Raw genomic sequence first — 18,197 nt, 5'->3', positions numbered from 1 at the left:
GAGCAAGGTGGCTTACGTCTGTAATCCCAGTACTTTGGGAGGCTGAGATGTATAGATCACTTGAGCCCAAGATTTCCACACCAGCCTGGGCAACACAGTGAGACCTCCATGTCTAATTTTTAAAATGTTTTAATAAAAAATGTAAAAACTTCAAATCACATGCTTGTTAATGTGTGAATATGTTTTAAACAATGTGGGTAGAATATTATACTAGGTTAGTGTAAAAGACTCTTACTGCTATTTTTCATTTTTCCTTAAACGTGTCATGAATAAGTGACCAAGAACACAGACTTCTGAGATCAAGTATACCTCTGCACCTGCTGGGTGTGCAACTCTGGGCACTTAGAAACATTTCTGTGCCACAGTTTTCTCAACTGTAAAATGGGAATAGTAATAGTACCCAGTTCACAGGCAGGATTAAGTAAGTTAAAACATGTTAAGTGGGTACATTCGTATCTGCGCACATTCAGTGCTCAACAATGTTGGATGCTGCTTTTGTTATTTACTGCTAACCTGGTAATAATATTCCTGCGCCCATTGTGTTGACCTGTATGTATGTCTAACATTGCTGTGCCTAACTAATAGTCATTTCCTTACTTTGACTTCAGCTATTGGGTCAGTCAATTGTCTAGTATGATAAAATGGGAAGATCAATAGTCTCTTTTTATTACTGTTTCCTTGAACCAGCTATCCAAATAGTATTCTATTCATTCATTCATTTACTCGTTGTTTGGGAACTTATGATGTGCTAGAATATTCTTATTCCTTTTGGCTCAAAGAAACTTTGCAGGTTTTTCAGAGTTGCTGGTTTGTGATTCCCTTATAAGAATAAAGCTTTATGACTGCCTTACTGTTGGTTTCGTTTAGGACTCTCCATAGACATGGCTGATGTGTGAGAATATAGTTGGTGTTCTGAACATTCAGGGTTCTCATAGCCACATTTCAATAGATAGTCTAGTTTAGTTTCCTCAGATAGACTGTTCAGGAATTGAAATCCTTTTATCTGGGGAATTACAAAGTAGCAGTTACCCATTAAAATATGTCCATTACTATGGTGATTTGTCACCTTGGCAATCAAGTAGCTATTTATAATTTTTCCCAAATAAGGCTTGCTATCAGAAAGATGAAGTAATTCCTTTCAAAGACCTACTTCAAAACTCAGGAAGAACATGTTCTGGTTCTAGTCTTGGAACTTTGGCTGGAGGACTTCTTTCATTTTGACATTAACTTGCATTGTGCAGCTTCTGAAATGTGAGCTTAGGGGATCAGAGAAAAATCAGCATCTTGATATTCTCTTTTCAGGAGGTAGATCATGCCTCGGACATGGTGACCCGCGCAAGGATAGATTCCAGGACTCCAGAAGAAATGAAGCATAGCCAGTCTATGATTGAAGATGCACAGCTGCCTCTTGAACAGAAGAAGAGGAAAATCCAGAGGAATCTTCGGACATTGGAACAGACTGGACATGTGTCATCCAAAAATAAATACCAAGACATTCTCAATGAGATTGCCAAGGTTTCTGGAAACAATATTCTTTTTTCCTCAGTTAGCAGACATTTGCTAATCATCGGTCAAGTGCTAGGCACTCTGTGAGGTGGCATGAGGGATTCATAGTTGCATATGCTGTGGTTCATGCAGTCTTCAATGTTACAGATTTTTAAAGTTTCAAAGCAGTTGATGACTTTTAAGAGAAAATAATCACAACACTTTCAAGTCATTAAGAGAGTTGAAACAAATCAGAAATACTCAAAAATGTACTTGACAAGTTTGGTCTATACTTTTAAGCTAGTTTTTAAAATAACTCTTGGAAGAGTTTTCTCCTGAGATATTAGCTGTCATATAGCTCAGTTGCTCTTAGAACCTGCCATTGAGATGGAATTCTGTGTCCCTGAGGTTTAAGCAGTTTAGCCTAAATGCCATTCAAGCGATTCTCTGTTAAAGGTTCTGTTTTCTTATCCCATATTTTTACACTTGAGAAACTTCCTGAGCAAAGGATCTCAACTTAGGGCAATGAAACATCAGAGGAAGTGGCTGAGATCTGTTTGTCAAGGATAAGGAAGTATATATTTGGGTTAGAAGGCTATTTCATTCTTTTTATTCAAACATGCAAATTAATACAGATCCAGAGGTTAAAGGCAGTTAAATGACCAGAAAAAAAATAAATTTTCTCACCTTCTGGGAGGGAAATGCACTCAGCTTTGTTACTCTGTAGAAAGTTATGTTCAATTCTAGCAGTAGGCTTATTCCTTCTAGCCCAAGTGACTCAAGGGAAATAGCATGTCTTTCTTTAGGTTTGGGGTAGAAATATTTCTCTTTGGGAATATGGGGTAGAGAAATATGTGCTTTTGCTTTAAAAAAGAAAAAGGCTATCATGAAGGCATGATATTCTATTTAATGAAGATTATATGAGAATTTATATTTAATGAAGAATTCTATTTAACAAAGAATATTCTATTCTAAATATTCTATTTAATGAAGAATTTTTACTTAAAGGCATGGGAAAGTTGTGGGGGGAGTGTATGTGTATGTGGGTATTTCTTTGAATTCCTAGGGGAATGATTTTTAATTTGTCTACAAAAGCAAAATAATATTAAACAGGCACCATTTTCTTAAGTCAAACATTTTAATAACTTACCAATTAGAATTATCAAAAAAAACTTATCTGCAAGTTTAAATTTAGCATAGTTCTTGTAAGCTATAAGCAGCTTATGCAACTTAATGTTCTAGGAATTCTATTTAAATCCAAGTAATAGTTATCGATGTTGAATCTTTTCACTCCATCTTGACAGCCCAGTGTTGTTTTTTTCAAACCTTGAGAAATATTTGTCAGATGAAAAAGTTTGTTCATTTCTCATTTCAAAAATGAATTCAACAATTAAATGTAAACATTTTTAGTTTAAAGTACCATTCAAAGAGGAATATTCAAAATAGTCTGAAGAGGCTGGGCACAATGGCTCATCCCTGTAATCCCAGCACTTTGGGAGGCCAAGGCAGGGGGATCACTTAAGGTCAGGAGTTCAAGACCAGACTGGCCAACATGGTGAGGCCCCATCTCGACTAAAAATACAAAAATTAGCCAGGCATGGTGGCACAGGCCTGCAGCCCCAGCTACTCAGGAGGCTGAAGCAGGAGAATCACTTAAGCCTGGAAGCAGGCCAAGAGATCAGGCCACTGTACTCCAGCCTGGGTGACAGAATGAAACCCCATCTCAAAAACAAACAGTCTGAAGAAATTGCATTTCTGCTGCTTTGTGCCCCTTTTAAAACACAATTTTTTACCAGGCACAGTGGCTCACACCTGTAATCCTAGCACTTTGGGAGGCCAAGGCGGGCAGATCACCTGAGGTCGGGAGTTCGAGACCAGCCTGACCAACATGGAGAAACCCCGTTTCTACTGAAAATACAAAAATTAGCTGGGTATGGTGGCACATGCCTGTAATCCCAATTACTTGGGAGGGCTGAGGCAGGAGAATCGCTTGAACCCGGGAGGTGGATGTTGTGGTGAGCTGAGATCATGCCATTGCACTCCAGCCAGGGCAACAAGAGCAAAACTCTGTCTCAAAAAAAAAAAAAACACACACACACACAATTTTTCCTTAAACTAAATGTGTGATTATTTTAAAATAACTTTTTTGCTTTTCCACCAAGAGAAAAATTAACATTAACAAGTCTCTTAACGTGAAATATATACACTTTTCAGTTCTGAAGTAAAAAAAAGATGGGAACCCTGTGGTGTTGAGAGTAAAATAAGGTACCTGAGATAAGCTACCAGTCAAGTTACAAATAGCAACTTACTATTACTTGATATTCTTTTTGTCCCAAACTGGCAAAATCATAAAGCAAACTTCTGCTTAAACATGATAGCCCTTACTTGTTGTTTTAGGATATTCGAAATCAAAGAATCTATCGTAAGCTTCGAAAAGCTGAATTGGCAAAACTTCAGCAGACCCTGAATGCACTGAACAAGAAGGCAGCATTTTATGAAGAGCAAATCAATTATTATGACACCTACATAAAGACTTGTTTAGACAACTTAAAGAGGAAGTAAGTTAAAATCATGTCATGTTCCTTTGTAATGTCATAATTTATATGAGATGTCAATTCTACATTTCTAGTCTATTGGGTTGGGTTTGGAAGAAAATTTTTTGCTGTCTTATAACCAAAAACTAGTCTCAGTTTTATTATTTGTCATTTCGAACTAAGAAGTCGGGAGTAAACGGAAGATTTTCAGTTCCCCACCAGCACTAGAATTAAAGTGGCTTACCTGTTGTATATTAAGCAAATAGCATTAGTAGTTGGGGAAGCACTTTTCATTATTTCTTTTGTCTTTTTAAGTCAAAGATTTTTAAAAACGGTATTATTTTTAAAATCTTTTTTTGGAATGTATTTTATATAATTGATAATGCCAGATATTTACTAATTGCACAGAGCAGCTGAATGATTTTAAATTGTTTAATGGTTTAAAAAAATTATTATTGACACAACTGTCAAAATTTGGCAGCTATTATCCATTAACATAAGTATTATAGATTTTTATATGCAGTATAAACATTTTTAATGAATATCCTTTGCTTAGTAATTATTCTTACTACTAGAATAAATTTTGATTACTTATTTAAATATGCAACAATATTTTTATATAATCCTTATCAAATTGGCAGGAGGAAATGGTGCTGTATGGAAAAATCTGTTGCATTAATCATAGATCTTTTAAATTGTATTGCAAATTGACTATAAATTTATATATTCATGAGGTACAAGGTGATGTTATCATTTATTATTACAATGTGGAATAATTAATTAACATATTTATCACCTCAACTACTTAGTTTTTGTGATGAGAACACCTGAAATTTACTCCTAGGAGTTTTCAAATGTACAATACACTATTATTAGCTATATTCACCACACTGTGCAATAGATTAAAAAAAAAAAAAAACGGATTCCTCCTAAGATTTCGTGTCCTTTGACCATCCTCACCCGATTTCCCCCACCCTCCAGCCTCTGTAACCACCATTCTATTCTGCTTCTATAAGTTCAACTTTTTTAGATTCTACAAATAAGTGAGAACACGTGGTATTTGCCTTTCTGTGCCTGGCCTATTTCACTTAGTATAATGTCCTCCAATTCTATCCACATTGCCCCAAATGACAGAATTTCTTTCTTGTAAGGCTGAATAGTATTCCTCTGTGTGTGTGTGTGTGTGTGTGTGTGTGTGTGTGTGTGAGTGCGTGTGTGTGTGTATGAGATTTTCTTTACCCATTCATCTGTTAGTAGATTATTGGGTTAACTTCATAACTTTGCTATTGTGTGAGTAGTGCTGCAACGAACATTGGAGTGCAGACATCTCTTTGACAAACTGGTTTCACATCTTGGACTAAACACTCAGTTGGATTGCTGAAATCACAAAAGATTTGATAAAGCGATGTAACCACATTTAATTGCTTCGGGCCTGTCTCTCTCTATACACACACACACACACACACATATATACATATATATGTATATATATATACACACACACACACACACACACAGAGTAGACTAAGTATATATACACACACTATAAAATGTGCATATACATTTACAATTATACAATATGTTAAATATATACATTATATAGTATGTAATGTACATATACCATACACTAAATACATATAAATAGGAAGGAATGAAAAATATATACACTATATATTTATATATTTATTTTATATATATATTTATATATATATATTTTATATATATTTATATATATATTTTATATATATATTTATATATATTTTATATTTATTTATTTATTTTATTTTATTTATTTATTTATAAATATATATTTATATAGTGTATATATTTTATATAAATTTATATATAATTTATATATTTTACATAATTTATATATCAATTTAATATATATTTGTATATAATTTATATATTTATATGGTGTATCTATTCTTCCTTCTGCAAGGAAGAAGTTGGTCAAGCTTATCTTCAGTAGAAATGAGGTTGTTAGGATTTACTTTAAGGCATTGCACACAAGATCCACAGTCGGACGATTTGGATTTGGGCTCTCATTCTCTCTTATATTGTGTAAGCTTCAGCCCAGTTCAGTGAACTTTGAGCCTCAGTTTTCTCATCTTTAAGGTGGAATTAAGAGTACCAGCCTTGCCAGATTGGCTGACATGGTGAAACTCCTTCTCTACTAAAAATACAAAAATTAGCCAGGTGTGGTGGTATGTGCCTGTAATCCCAGCTAGAGGTTGAGGCAGGAGAATCACTTGAATCTGGGAGGCAGAGGTTGCAGCCAGGATCACGCCACTGCACTCGAGACTGGGCAACAGAGCAAGACTCCGTTTCGAAAAAAATCTCTCCCCCCTGAAAAACAAACAGTACCAGACTCACAAGTATGGTTATGAGAGCTACATGATCTAGTATATAGTTAAAGCATTTATTAATTTCAAAGCACTATGGAAATGTGAGGTAATATTTATAAGGCACTTAGAACAATGCTGGCCACATAGTGTTTGTTAAATAGATTAAAACAGTCCTAGTAATATCTTTATGTAGGAATACACAGTTCATGTTATTGCACTAAAGCTACTTCTGAGATGACTAAAGATAGCCACTTAGTTCAATATGCCTGAGAAAATAGAGTGTAAGTTTTATTAAAAATGTTAGTCTGTAATGCAAACTTCAGTCACTTGGGAAATCCCTTTCCCCTCAAACGGTTTAGTAGTGAAGTTTTACTCTATGGACAAAATTACCTAATATCACAAAATAAAAAGGTGTACAGTCAGTGCTCTGAGGCCCAGGTATGAACAGCAGTGTCACTCTGGGTATAGCAATTGCACTTCCAGAGGCATCTGCATTTGCCATCCTAACAACTGGTCTTTTCTTATTTTGTCAGAAATGCTCAGAGATCAATTAAACTAGATGGAAAAGGAGAACCCAAAGGGGCGAAGAGAGCAAAGCCAGTGAAGTACACTGCAGCAAAACTGCATGAGAAGGGTGTCCTGCTAGGGATAGATGATCTTCAAACAAACCAGTAAGTGTGACCTGGAATCTGCACAGAACACACACGCCCATTTGATTTCTTGTGCCCTTGGAGAGAGCTCCATTTGGTCGAGCAAGGCTTAACCCTGATTACTGATGGGTGACAAGGGAAGAATACACAAATTCTCATGGCTCCTCTTCCCTTGGCCTCAGCATCTGGTGCTGTCAATCATATGTAGTGTTGATCAGTGGTTGTCTTTCCCGTGGCTTGTCCAGTGTGTTTGGATCTGTGAACCTCCAGAACTGAGTCATAGCAATGAGAATAAAAGACTGTCCTTTGGTCTTGATGGACGAATTATCTACCATCACAAAACAGCACCTCTCCAATTTAAAATAGACTGTGCCAACCCCTGGGTCAGAGCCATTTCCAAAGCATGCTGTGAGTGTGCATATTCAATGTGGTGGAGAAAACAAACCACCTTCACGGCCCCACATCAGGCACCTTGTGCTGCCTCATTTTAAAGGGATCATAAGCCCAGTGCTCCCTCACTCCCTTGTCCTGAAATCTCAAGGGAAGCCAGACTCACTGGCATTGCCTCTTCTTTAACTCTTGCCTTCCTTTGAAGCCTGGCTTCTGTTTATCCCATGAAACCTCTTGACAACACCAATTCAGAAGAAAGTGCTTCTTCCTCTTTTGAAGTTCCTTTTTTTTTTAATTTGAGGTGGAGTCTCGCTCTGTCGCCTAGGCTGGAGTGCAGTTGGTATGACCTCAGCTCACTGTAACCTTTGCCTCCCGGGTTCAAGCAACCTCCTGCCTCAGCCTTCCGAGTAGCTGGGATTACATGGCACCTGCCACCATGCCTGGCTGATTTTTGTATTTTTAGTAGGATCGGGGTTTCACCATGTGGCCAAGCTGGTCTCGAACTCCTGACCTCAAGTGATCCACCTGCCTCAGCCTCCCAAAGTGCTGGGATTATAGGCATGAGCCACCATGCCCAGCCTGAAGTTTCTATAAAAGTTACCATTTGAAATACTCATTTGGCTATAGATCAGTAACATTCATGTTCTGTGACTCACATATTTTCAACTATCTTATGCTCCTTAAGAGAAGGACCATATCTTCTATTTCTTTTGTCATAAAGCACCTATGTCAGTACTTTGTGAGCTACAGATCTCAACAACAGCCATCAAACCTAGTGCTTGGAGAGCAGAATTGGCGGAAAGATGACGTGAGGTTTTTGGTGACTTCCTTAGGATTTTAAACAAGGATTTAAACAATCCTTCCTTAGGATTTTCTTAACAAGCCATTCACTAAAAATGATTATTTGGGATTCCATTACTTTGTTGCAGCGTTAAGCACATCTGTGTTTGTAATTTCACATATATGAATGTTCCTTTCTTCACAGGTTTAAGAATGTTACATTTGATATTATCGCTACTGAAGATGTAGGCATTTTCGATGTAAGATCAAAATTCCTTGGTGTTGAGATGGAAAAGGTGCAACTCAATATTCAGGTAAGCTGCTGGGATTTCTTTATCCACATTGATGCTAAATTTTATATGTGGATCATACATTGCTATCCTGGCTCACCCTCTTCATAACAACAATAAAGTTTAACAGAAGACCAGTGCCAGCCTTATTTGCCAATATTTGTTAAGTGTTGATGATGTTTAAAAGCTGTGACTTTTCAAATGATTGCAAATTAACGTGCTTCTAGCTGGCAAACCATAGTAGTCAGTTTCTCTAAGCCATGTTTCCTGTTTAAGGCTTAGACAAAAGAGTGTAAGTATTCAGAGCTATTCAATACATGCTATAAATTTTCCTTTTATTGGAAACTTGTGTTTCTTTCTAAGACTATGTATGCTGAAGACTGCAGCTTTCATGATCTCATTTCTCCCTCTTTCCTAGAATGGGTTTTCTTTTTCTGTGGGGGAAGGGTGTGGGGGTGGGGCATTGAGACAACTCTACCGCCCAGGCTGGAATGCGGTGGCACAGTCATGGTTCACTGTAGCAGCCTCAACCTCCTGGGCTCAAGCGATCCTTGTGCTTCAGTCTCTCAAGTAGCTGGGACTACAGGCATGCACCACCACATCTGGCTAATTTTTGTATTTTTTGTAGAGACACGGTTTTACCGTGTTGCCCAGGATGGTCTTAGATTCCTGGGCTCAAGTGATCTGCCTTCCTCAGCCTCCAAAAGTGCTGGGATTAGAGGTATTAGCCACCACACCTGGCCCCTAGAATAGTTTTTATATCAGTTTATTAAATCTATTTGTTAAATGTTTGGAATCGCAGGAATGAAAGGCATTATGCAAAACAGGTATCTATAAATAATAGAAAAATTATGTTTGCAATATGAATTATCATTATTTTCTCATAAGAGCCACATTTAAGCCAAGTACACATAAATGAAAACTGAGAAATCCAGTTTCTGTGAAAAAAGAAAAAAAAAGGAGGGCAGTGCAAACAAATGTTCATCTACCCCTAACTTCTTAATCTTTAGCACAAAATCAATTTAAAGAAGTAATTGAATTTTTCTTTCTTGATGTAACACTTTTTAAATGGAAATAACATCTATTTACCTGGGCCTCGACCTACTTATAAAATGGTTTCCAGGTATTTTGCCTATGTTTACATGAATCATCTCACTAAGAGCCTGAAAGTGATGTGAATTCTGGCCTCACTGTCTGCTCAGCCCATGGCTCCATGTACTGGAATTACCTCCCCATCATGGGAGCATATGCCAGAGCCCTTCTTTTCTGGCAGCCCTTGTAATTTTAAAAAGAAAAATGGAGCTGAATTGATTTGATAAGAACATTGAGAATGGAGTAAATTAGAATTTCAAGATAAGATGAAAGCTGTTATGTAATTATGGAAAGCATAATTAAGTAAACAGTATTGTTTTCTAACTTACTTTAAATGTCGCTAAATGTATCCATTTAACAATTTAGCTAATTAGGGTCTTCAGTTACCTTGTGTAACAGACAAATACAGGAAGAGAAAAGAAAGTGCTTGTGGTGATACCCTCTAGTTAGTGATTCCTCTGTAGAAATAGTAAAAGACATATTATGTATTGCCAAGAAGGAAATGATACAGGGCCAGTGAATATCAACTGGACCGATGAGTCACAGATGACCAGGAGACACCCTATATTGTGTTTAGAGAGAAAGCAGGAATTCCATAAGACTTCATACTGGGACAAAAACCAAGCTTCACTTGTTCCTCTGCTAAGGATTTTATATACAATAAGATTAGCTGTTCACACCATTCATTTATACACATAATGGATTGTGAAATGTTAATCCTTAGCTGTATGCAGGTGACTAATATGCCTTGGATTGTTCAAGTCAGCAGTACATAATCGGAACTGGCTACATCATTAGCAGGGCTCAGAGCAAAATAAAAATGTAGCACCCTGTTTTTAAAATTATTAGGGATTTTAGGATGATGACAGAAGAGAATAAAACCACAGGAGGAGTGGGACCCTGTGCAGCTGCACAGATTGCACACCCACGGAGCCAGCCCTGCATTTGATAGCTGTCAGATGTAAAGGCAGACTTCTATTTAGATAGGCAGCTTTCAGTCAACTGCATGAATGTGTAAATTGCCAAGGAGAAATGTGACAGCCAAGTCTTTACTGTGAGTAAAGGACCGGGAACAGGACTAAAGTTTGAAAGGACTAAGGAAAGTCCCTTCTAACATTACAGCTCTATGTCTCTTGGTTGTCTTCCGCCCATTCTCCCTTCAGTTCCTAAACAAAGCTGTAGGATAGAATTACATCCTGTAACTATAGGTCTTATATGTAACAGGAAGGTATGACTTATGTGATACATGTTCTGCTTATAAAAATAATGTTAGGTATTTATCAGGTGCTGCAGGGTGGGCCTTCTTCCTCTCCTAGAAGAAGAACTGATGTTCAAGAGAGCTGATTATGGAAGAGGCAGCTGGGATCCAAGTTCTTCATCACTCTAGTCACTGCCTGTCTCAAAGGATTCCAGTAGATCCTGCAAGACAAGGGTAGCTTACAAAGGGTTTGCATATTCCGTAATCTCACGTCTCATTCCCAGTAGCACCCCTGTGAAATTGGCAGTATTATCCCCAATTTACACGCAAAGAAACAGAACTTCAGAGAAGTTATGTCATGTTGCAAGGTCTTAAGATAGCAAATGGCAGAGCTGAAACTAAGGTCTGCTTTTCAAATTATGAGTGCAGCCATGTTTTCTCTGCTCCCTCCTTTGGGGATCCAGCTACTTCCCCTACATATGCCATTCCTTTTCAGTCTAACTTTATTGGTTTAATTCTTTTCCAAGAGACTTTCTTTAACAGATGTTGCATTTCCCAGAGGAAAGTGAATCTCCTCTACACTCTAAATAGCTAAAAGCATTATTGATGAAAGGACTTCAATTCCCTATAGAATTTTAGTTCTAGAAGCATATCTGAATAATGTAGGGATTTACTTGAGTGGAGTTAGAGGTAATTGAGAAATTGGAGGAGGAAGCTGTCAAGAGTCAAAGTTCTCTCAAAGGTGACTCCAACTTCTATCGTTAACTTGCGAGAAACAAAAAAATGTGCCAGGACAGTTCAAGAATGATATCTTCCATTAGGAAAGGCTTCCTATGCTTGTATTACTATGAAATGTTACAGCCTAGTTTCGTGTATATGGCAGTGTGACCCAGTTACTTATTTCTAAAAGAGAGTTGATTTCCTCTGTTTATAAGCTGGCAGTGAAAAACAGAATGATAGTCCAGGTTAAGAATGAGGGCGTGTTCTTGGTACAGAAACAGAAGTAGTCTAGATCAAGAAGTACAGACCACTGCTTAGAACAATGGTCCCCAAACTTTGGTCACACAACGTCATCAGGAAATAGTATGAGCACTTTTCTCCCTATATACATACTTATTTGTAAAGTATACATGCTTCTGCTGTTGTACTCTAAAATGTGCTTTATAAAATATATACAAAAATTAAATGTCCAAACAATGAGAAAAAAATAAATAGAAATAGGAGTTCTAATATTCTTTTTGCCTCTCCAGGGAATTTTCTTGCTCACTTCACTTTAGAAAACACTGCTTTTTATGTTTATTTTTTTGGATTTTTTTTTTTTTTCCCAGACAGAGTCTTTCTCAATTGCTGAGGCTAGAGTGCAGTGACTCAATCTCAGCTCACTGCAACCTCCACCTCCCAGGTTCCAGCAAGCCTCCTGAGCAGCTAGGATTATAGTGTGTACCACCACACCCAGCTAATTTTTGTGTTTTTAGTAGAGATAGGGTTTCGCCATGTTGGCCAGGCTGGTCTCACTCTCCTGACCTCATAGTGATCTGCCCACCTCAGCCTCTCAAACTCCTGGGATTACAGGAATGAGCCACCCCATGCAGCCAGAAAACACTGCTTTCTAAAGAATATGCATCTAGGCCGGGTGCAGGGGCTCACGCTGTAATCCCAGCACTTTGGGAGGCCGAGGCAGGTAGATCACAAGATCAGGAGTTTTAGACCAGCCTAGCCAAAATTGTGAAAATCTGTCTCTACTAAAAATACAAAGATTAGCTGGGCTCGGTGGTGGGCGCCTGTAATCCCAACTACCTGGGAGGCTGAGGCAGGAGCATCACTTGAATCCGGGATTGGGCCGAGATTGGGCCACTGCATTCTATCCTGGGTAACAGAGCAAGACTCAGTCTCAAAAAAAAAAAAAAAAAAGAATATGCATCTAGCCAGAACTTTGTGTTTTGAAATTTTCAATTAAAAATTGAAGTTATAATTATATATCTGACATTAACTTAATGATCATCATTTTCTTTCATACGGCCCTTATCAATTCTAAAAAAACTATTTTCTTTCATCAAAGTCACAATCACTTGGGAATTTATTAAAATGCAAACTAATGGGTCCCACCAGAGAGCTACAAAATCAGAAATTCCTGGGGAAGGAGCCCAAGCAACCTTTATTTTAACTAGCCTGTGTTTTAAACCAGATGATTCTGATGTACACTAATGTTTTAGAACCCCCATGTATGGCATGGTGCCATGGCATGCTCCTGTAGTCCTGGCTACTCAGAATGCTGAGGTGGAAAGATCGATTAAGCCAGGAGTTTGGGGCCAACCTGGGCAACATAGTTAGACCCCATCTAGGTGATCAGGTCAATTGAATCTGCCTTTTGTCAACAAATTCTTCTAATATATTTTTTAAATGCACAAAATGCCAAAGCTAAGATTTAATGATGCCTTTTACAATTTCAGGATTTACTTCAGATGCAGTATGAAGGAGTAGCTGTAATGAAAATGTTTGATAAGGTTAAAGTGAATGTAAACCTTCTCATATACCTGCTGAACAAGAAATTCTACGGAAAGTGAAGTGCCTGCAGAAATGTCATGGATTCTATATCATCTGGATTAGGAAATGAATTTGTTTAATATTTTTGTTTTTAAACATGATTGAAATCACTACTTATAAATGTGTGATTTTTTAAAATGGTCAAAACTGTTCTGAAGAATGTACCCATGTGCCTTTTTGATAATTTGATACTATAATAGATTCATACATAAAATGAATTAATGTAAACACATCCACACTGTACTGTGGTATAGGTACACTGATTTAAAACTTTGGACATCCTGTGATCTGTTTTAAAGTTGGCTGGGTGGTGGTGGGGATTTAGCTGACTAGGGACAAACATGTAAACCTATTTTCCTATAAAACAATTTTAAATGTCCCACTTGAGTAATGTAACTCTTCATAGATTTTTTTTTAATCTGTGGATAAATGGAAACTTAATTATTTGTAATGCATTATTTAGACAGATAGTTCTAAACCCTGTCTTCTGGGAGTTATCAATTTTAAGGAGAACTTTTGTGCAATTCAAAATGAAGTTTTTATAAGTAATTGAAAATGACAACACAATAACACTTTCTGTATAAAAGTATATATTTTATGTGATTTATTCCTACTAAATAAAAGTGCACTACTGCCTCATGTAAAGACTCTTGCACGCGGAGCCTTTAAGTGACTAAGGAACAACATGGATAGTGAGCATAGTCCCCGCCTCCACCCCTCACAATTTATTTGAATACTTCAATTGTGCCTCTCAATTTTTTGTAATGCTAAAAAATCAGTATCTAGATGGTTTTTAAATGTATTCTCTTGAAATTGTTTTATGTAAAATAAATGTTACTTAATTACATTAATTTGGCTTTTAAGTTGTCTTAATAAATCAAAGTCATTTTTTGGGTAGGGGAAGATTCTTGGTGGGAGTTCTCAGGAAATAATACACCTCTTGCTGTACTGGTTAGGGTATAGAGCAAGCTGCTGTAAAGAAAAGATACAAATCCCTGGTGGCTAAAACAAGGGGCACAAGTTTGTTTTTCTCAAATTCAGCTCAAAGGTGAGCAGATCCACAAGGTAAAGACTTATAGATGGGTCAGTTGGCTCTGTCCTTGTACCAATTCCCCAAGACAGATGAGGATGGGAAAGAAGTTCAGGGCAAGCCTTTTCAGTTATATATATCACTTTCACTTCCACTTACATCATATTGGCCAAAACTGAGTCACATGGACACAGCTGGCTAAAGATAGTCCCTAACTAGGCAGCCATGTAGCCCCTGAATACAGAGAGGCGGAGAGGGAATTGGGTATGTTACTAAAAGGAAGAAAAGGAGTATGATTCCTGCTGACAGTTTAGCAGTCTCCACAATAGGAATCCAGACTCTCAGGCCAGAACCTCCCTGCCACTTTGTTCATGCCTTCAACAGGATTTATTTTTTCACAAATTGCAAAATATTGAGAAAGTAAGTTAGTTTATGCTCATGTGGCACAAATGAACTTTAAGACCAACAGAATTTGGAAAATTCAAATTTTAAACAAGTGGAATCTGCTACTTTAGTGATGGTTTCAAGCTATATATGTATTTTTGACAAAGAGATGAATGGCGTAAAACAATGCTATCTTAACAGTTTGTGAGTATGTATTTTAATGCATTGGCCTTAACACAGGTTCTGGTAAAAGGGATCAAATATATGGTTAAGTTTTACATTGAAAATAAACCTCCCGGCCGGGTGTGGTGGCTCCCACCTGTACTTTGGGAGGCCAAGGCGGGTGGATCACTAGCTCAGGAGTTCAAGACCAACCTGACCAACATGGTGAAACCCCGTCTCTACTAAAAATACAAAAATTAGCTGGGCATGGTGGCACATGACTGTAATCCCAGCTACTCAGGAGGCTGAGGCAGGAGAATTGCTTGAACCCGGGAGATAGAGGTCGCAGTGAGTTGAGATTACACCATTGCACTCCAGCCTGGGTGACAGAGAGAGACTGTATTTTTTTTAAATGAAAAGAAAAGAAAAGAAACCTCCCTCTTGTCCTACTGCTAGCATTGGATAGTGGGGAACAGGAGCCAGGGGCAATGTGGGGTGGGGGCCGGGTAGGCTTCCTTCTTGCTCCAGGTAAGTCTTTTAGTGAAAATGTATAGAAGGAGCCAAAATTAGGAAGCAATGTTTGCAGGCAAAAGCCAGCCTTTCCCAGCATCTCTGAAAGGAGCTTGTTAACTTACTCCAACACTGAATGATACACTTGAATGTTATTCATATGCATAAAGATACTTGCATCATGTCAGTACCTTCAAGGACCGCTGTAAATGTTTCCTCTGTTCAACAAAATGGGGTTATTGTTGAAGATATCACCAGTTGCTATTTGTGTGAGATCTTTAAGCGGTTTGAATGAGTGGGTGACCCCAAGAAGGAGGCTCGTGATGAAGGAGCAAAAACAAGAGGCCATGGGGGCATGGGTGTAGCAGACTTCAGTTTAGAGAGATTTGCTGGAGCCAAGGAAGGCCTGTGTCAATCAAGAGGACTAACCTATCCCTCAAGCCAGAGGAGAATTCCTGATAACCCTGAGCCACTAAGGACTCCAACTTCCTCCCAGAGCCCACAGATTTTCTTACTCAATGGAAAAGATTTTTTGTTGTTTTGGTTTTTTGTTTGATTTTGCTTGTAAACACTGAGCAGTTGGAACTATAACTTATTTTTGCAAAACTGACTCCTGTATTTTGATTGTTTTGATCTTAAAAGCAAAAAGTACTTATGCAACACTTTAGGTGCTCTCAAAGGATACGGTCTAGTGAAAACATGTCTATGCTTTAATCTGGAAGTTAGTGTTGAAGAAAGACCAGCTTGATGTGACAGTTGTCTGATATGAATGATCCGAACTATAATTATATGTTGGTGTTTGTGTGTGGTTGGGCACAAATTAGAGATACTATTCATCATGTGATTTTTATGACTTTGTCATTAAGTAGGGATTTGTAGTATTCCTCAAACATTCCAAGAGGCAAACCACAGAACTGAATGGTGGAAGCTGTCTTTATTTTGAAAAATTACAGTGAGCCCTAGATGTTCTTACTGCTGGCTAGCTTTTTGAAAAATCAATTGCCAATGTTACTAAAACCAAACCTGGTAACGGGTTACCATAGAGGCCCCCTAAGCTTCAGAGGACAGAAGCTGTGTTTCAGTGACTCTAAATCCGGAGGCTGGCAATGATTTGTAAATAAATGACAGGTGCAGACATGGGTTCTAGCTATGGATTGAAAAGCAGACAGACCCAATCACCTCACTGCCCCTCAAGAGTTCACTATTACTTTAGATTGGTGCTCATATGAATAGCGCTTTTACTGATTATCTCAGTCTAAAAGTGAGTATCCTCTCAATTCAATCTCCAAATAAAGTATCCTGTTCGGATTTACTAGGTTGCCTCACTGTCTTTCTTAGAGTATAAATCTTTTAGCTAAAATAACGTTGAAAAGGAAATCAGTGAAGAGGGAGAACTAGAAGATAATGTGTTCACCTTACTTAACTGGAATAAAAGCTTTTGGTTTTTGTTGTCTTTTAATAAATACTGAATTTGACCTTTGCTTAGCACCCTAAACCATAGGGATAGCCTACCATTCTATCTATGATGGAAATATAGTTGTTGATCCATTATGAGATATTAACTTCTAAATTGAAACTGACAATACAGGTTTGTAACAATGAAAGACAGAAACAGTTCTTGTGTTGGTTAGTTTGTAACCTGATTACAAACATTCTCTTTGCTTAAAAAAAACAAATATGGCAATATATACACAGAATCTTGTAGTGCTTCAACCTACTTTGAATAGTTTCATATGAGCTCTGGTATCCCCACCATTAGCTTCCAAAAGGAAATTACTGTGCACATTCTTAGAATATACTATTGTCTTTGGAGCACTTCAAATAGAAGAGTGGTAACCAGAATACCTGAAGGAGGCAGATCATCTAACAGCTTACATGAAACTGCTTTCTTATCATCTAATTGTTAAAATGTTTACCATGTTAATGCCACATTTGTTTGAAAACGCTACTAAATACCATAAACATTATGGCAGGATGGCTAATGACTCATACTATTTGGTACCAGGAAAGTTAAAACAGAGAAAATGAAAATTGGAAATTAATATCAAGTGGTTCCAATATGAATGAAGCTGCAAAGCTGAGATTTCATTTCTGAGAAATATTTTTAGCAACTCTTGATAGGCAGATTTTGAACATGTTTATCATCTCCAGTTAGGTAGTCTGGGGAACCGACACATATTTGCTCTAAAACTGACAAAGGGGTTTTGGCATGAGTGGCGTGGAACAAATGAAGTAGTGGATTATCTTCTTCAAAAAGCTCTTAAGAGCACATAAACATAGGAACTATGTAAAGTCTGAGGATAAAACAGAAAAGAACATCACTAACAGACCATAAAATTAGAAATCAGTCACCAAAAGCTAGTCAAAATATCCAAGAATTTATGGTTTGAAGATTGAATGAAATTGACAAAATAATTAGACCCGAATTTCATATACGCACATATCAAAACTTGCAAATATAACTGAGTGGTCTTTTGAAGGAGAAGAGGTGAAAAATAATCAGTTAAATAAATTATACTAAAGAGTAAACTCAAAGAAGGTAGAAGAAAAGAATGAACGAAAGATCTGTGTTTACAAATAAACAATAAAAGTTCCAGAACAAAAAATTGGGCATTGAAAAATAGTCACTTCTGACCTCTGGTCAGATAAAGGGGGAAAATAAACCCAAACAATTCACGATGTTAGGAATATAAATGGGGACAATACTACGGATAAAATAGTTTTATAAGACTAAAATGTACTACATGTATACCAGGAAATAGTATGTTTAAAAGAATTACATAAACAGGTACTAAACAAG

At 37.4% G+C, this 18,197-nt stretch overlaps 1 protein-coding gene across 1 annotated transcript in view; it reads left to right on the top strand.

Moving 5' to 3' along the window:
• IQGAP2 (IQ motif containing GTPase activating protein 2) overlaps nucleotides 1-14,162 on the top strand; it is a 307,815-nt gene extending 293,653 nt beyond the window's left edge. Inside the window, exons 32-36 of the mRNA XM_032277951.1 lie at nucleotides 1,303-1,515; nucleotides 3,883-4,043; nucleotides 6,901-7,038; nucleotides 8,393-8,501; nucleotides 13,218-14,162. Of these exons, the coding sequence (XP_032133842.1) occupies nucleotides 1,303-1,515; nucleotides 3,883-4,043; nucleotides 6,901-7,038; nucleotides 8,393-8,501; nucleotides 13,218-13,331 (735 nt within the window). The 3' untranslated portion in view covers nucleotides 13,332-14,162. The remainder of the gene's footprint in view (nucleotides 1-1,302; nucleotides 1,516-3,882; nucleotides 4,044-6,900; nucleotides 7,039-8,392; nucleotides 8,502-13,217) is intronic.
• The last annotated feature ends 4,035 nt before the right edge of the window (nucleotides 14,163-18,197 follow it).

The sequence above is a fragment of the Sapajus apella genome, unplaced genomic scaffold (assembly GCF_009761245.1).
Source record: "Sapajus apella isolate SASKATOON/1434 unplaced genomic scaffold, GSC_monkey_1.0 scaffold1, whole genome shotgun sequence".
Classification (NCBI taxonomy): domain Eukaryota; kingdom Metazoa; phylum Chordata; class Mammalia; order Primates; family Cebidae; genus Sapajus; species Sapajus apella.
The sequence above is the reverse complement of the archived record's forward strand: the minus strand, read 5'-3'. Positions and strand labels throughout refer to the sequence as shown.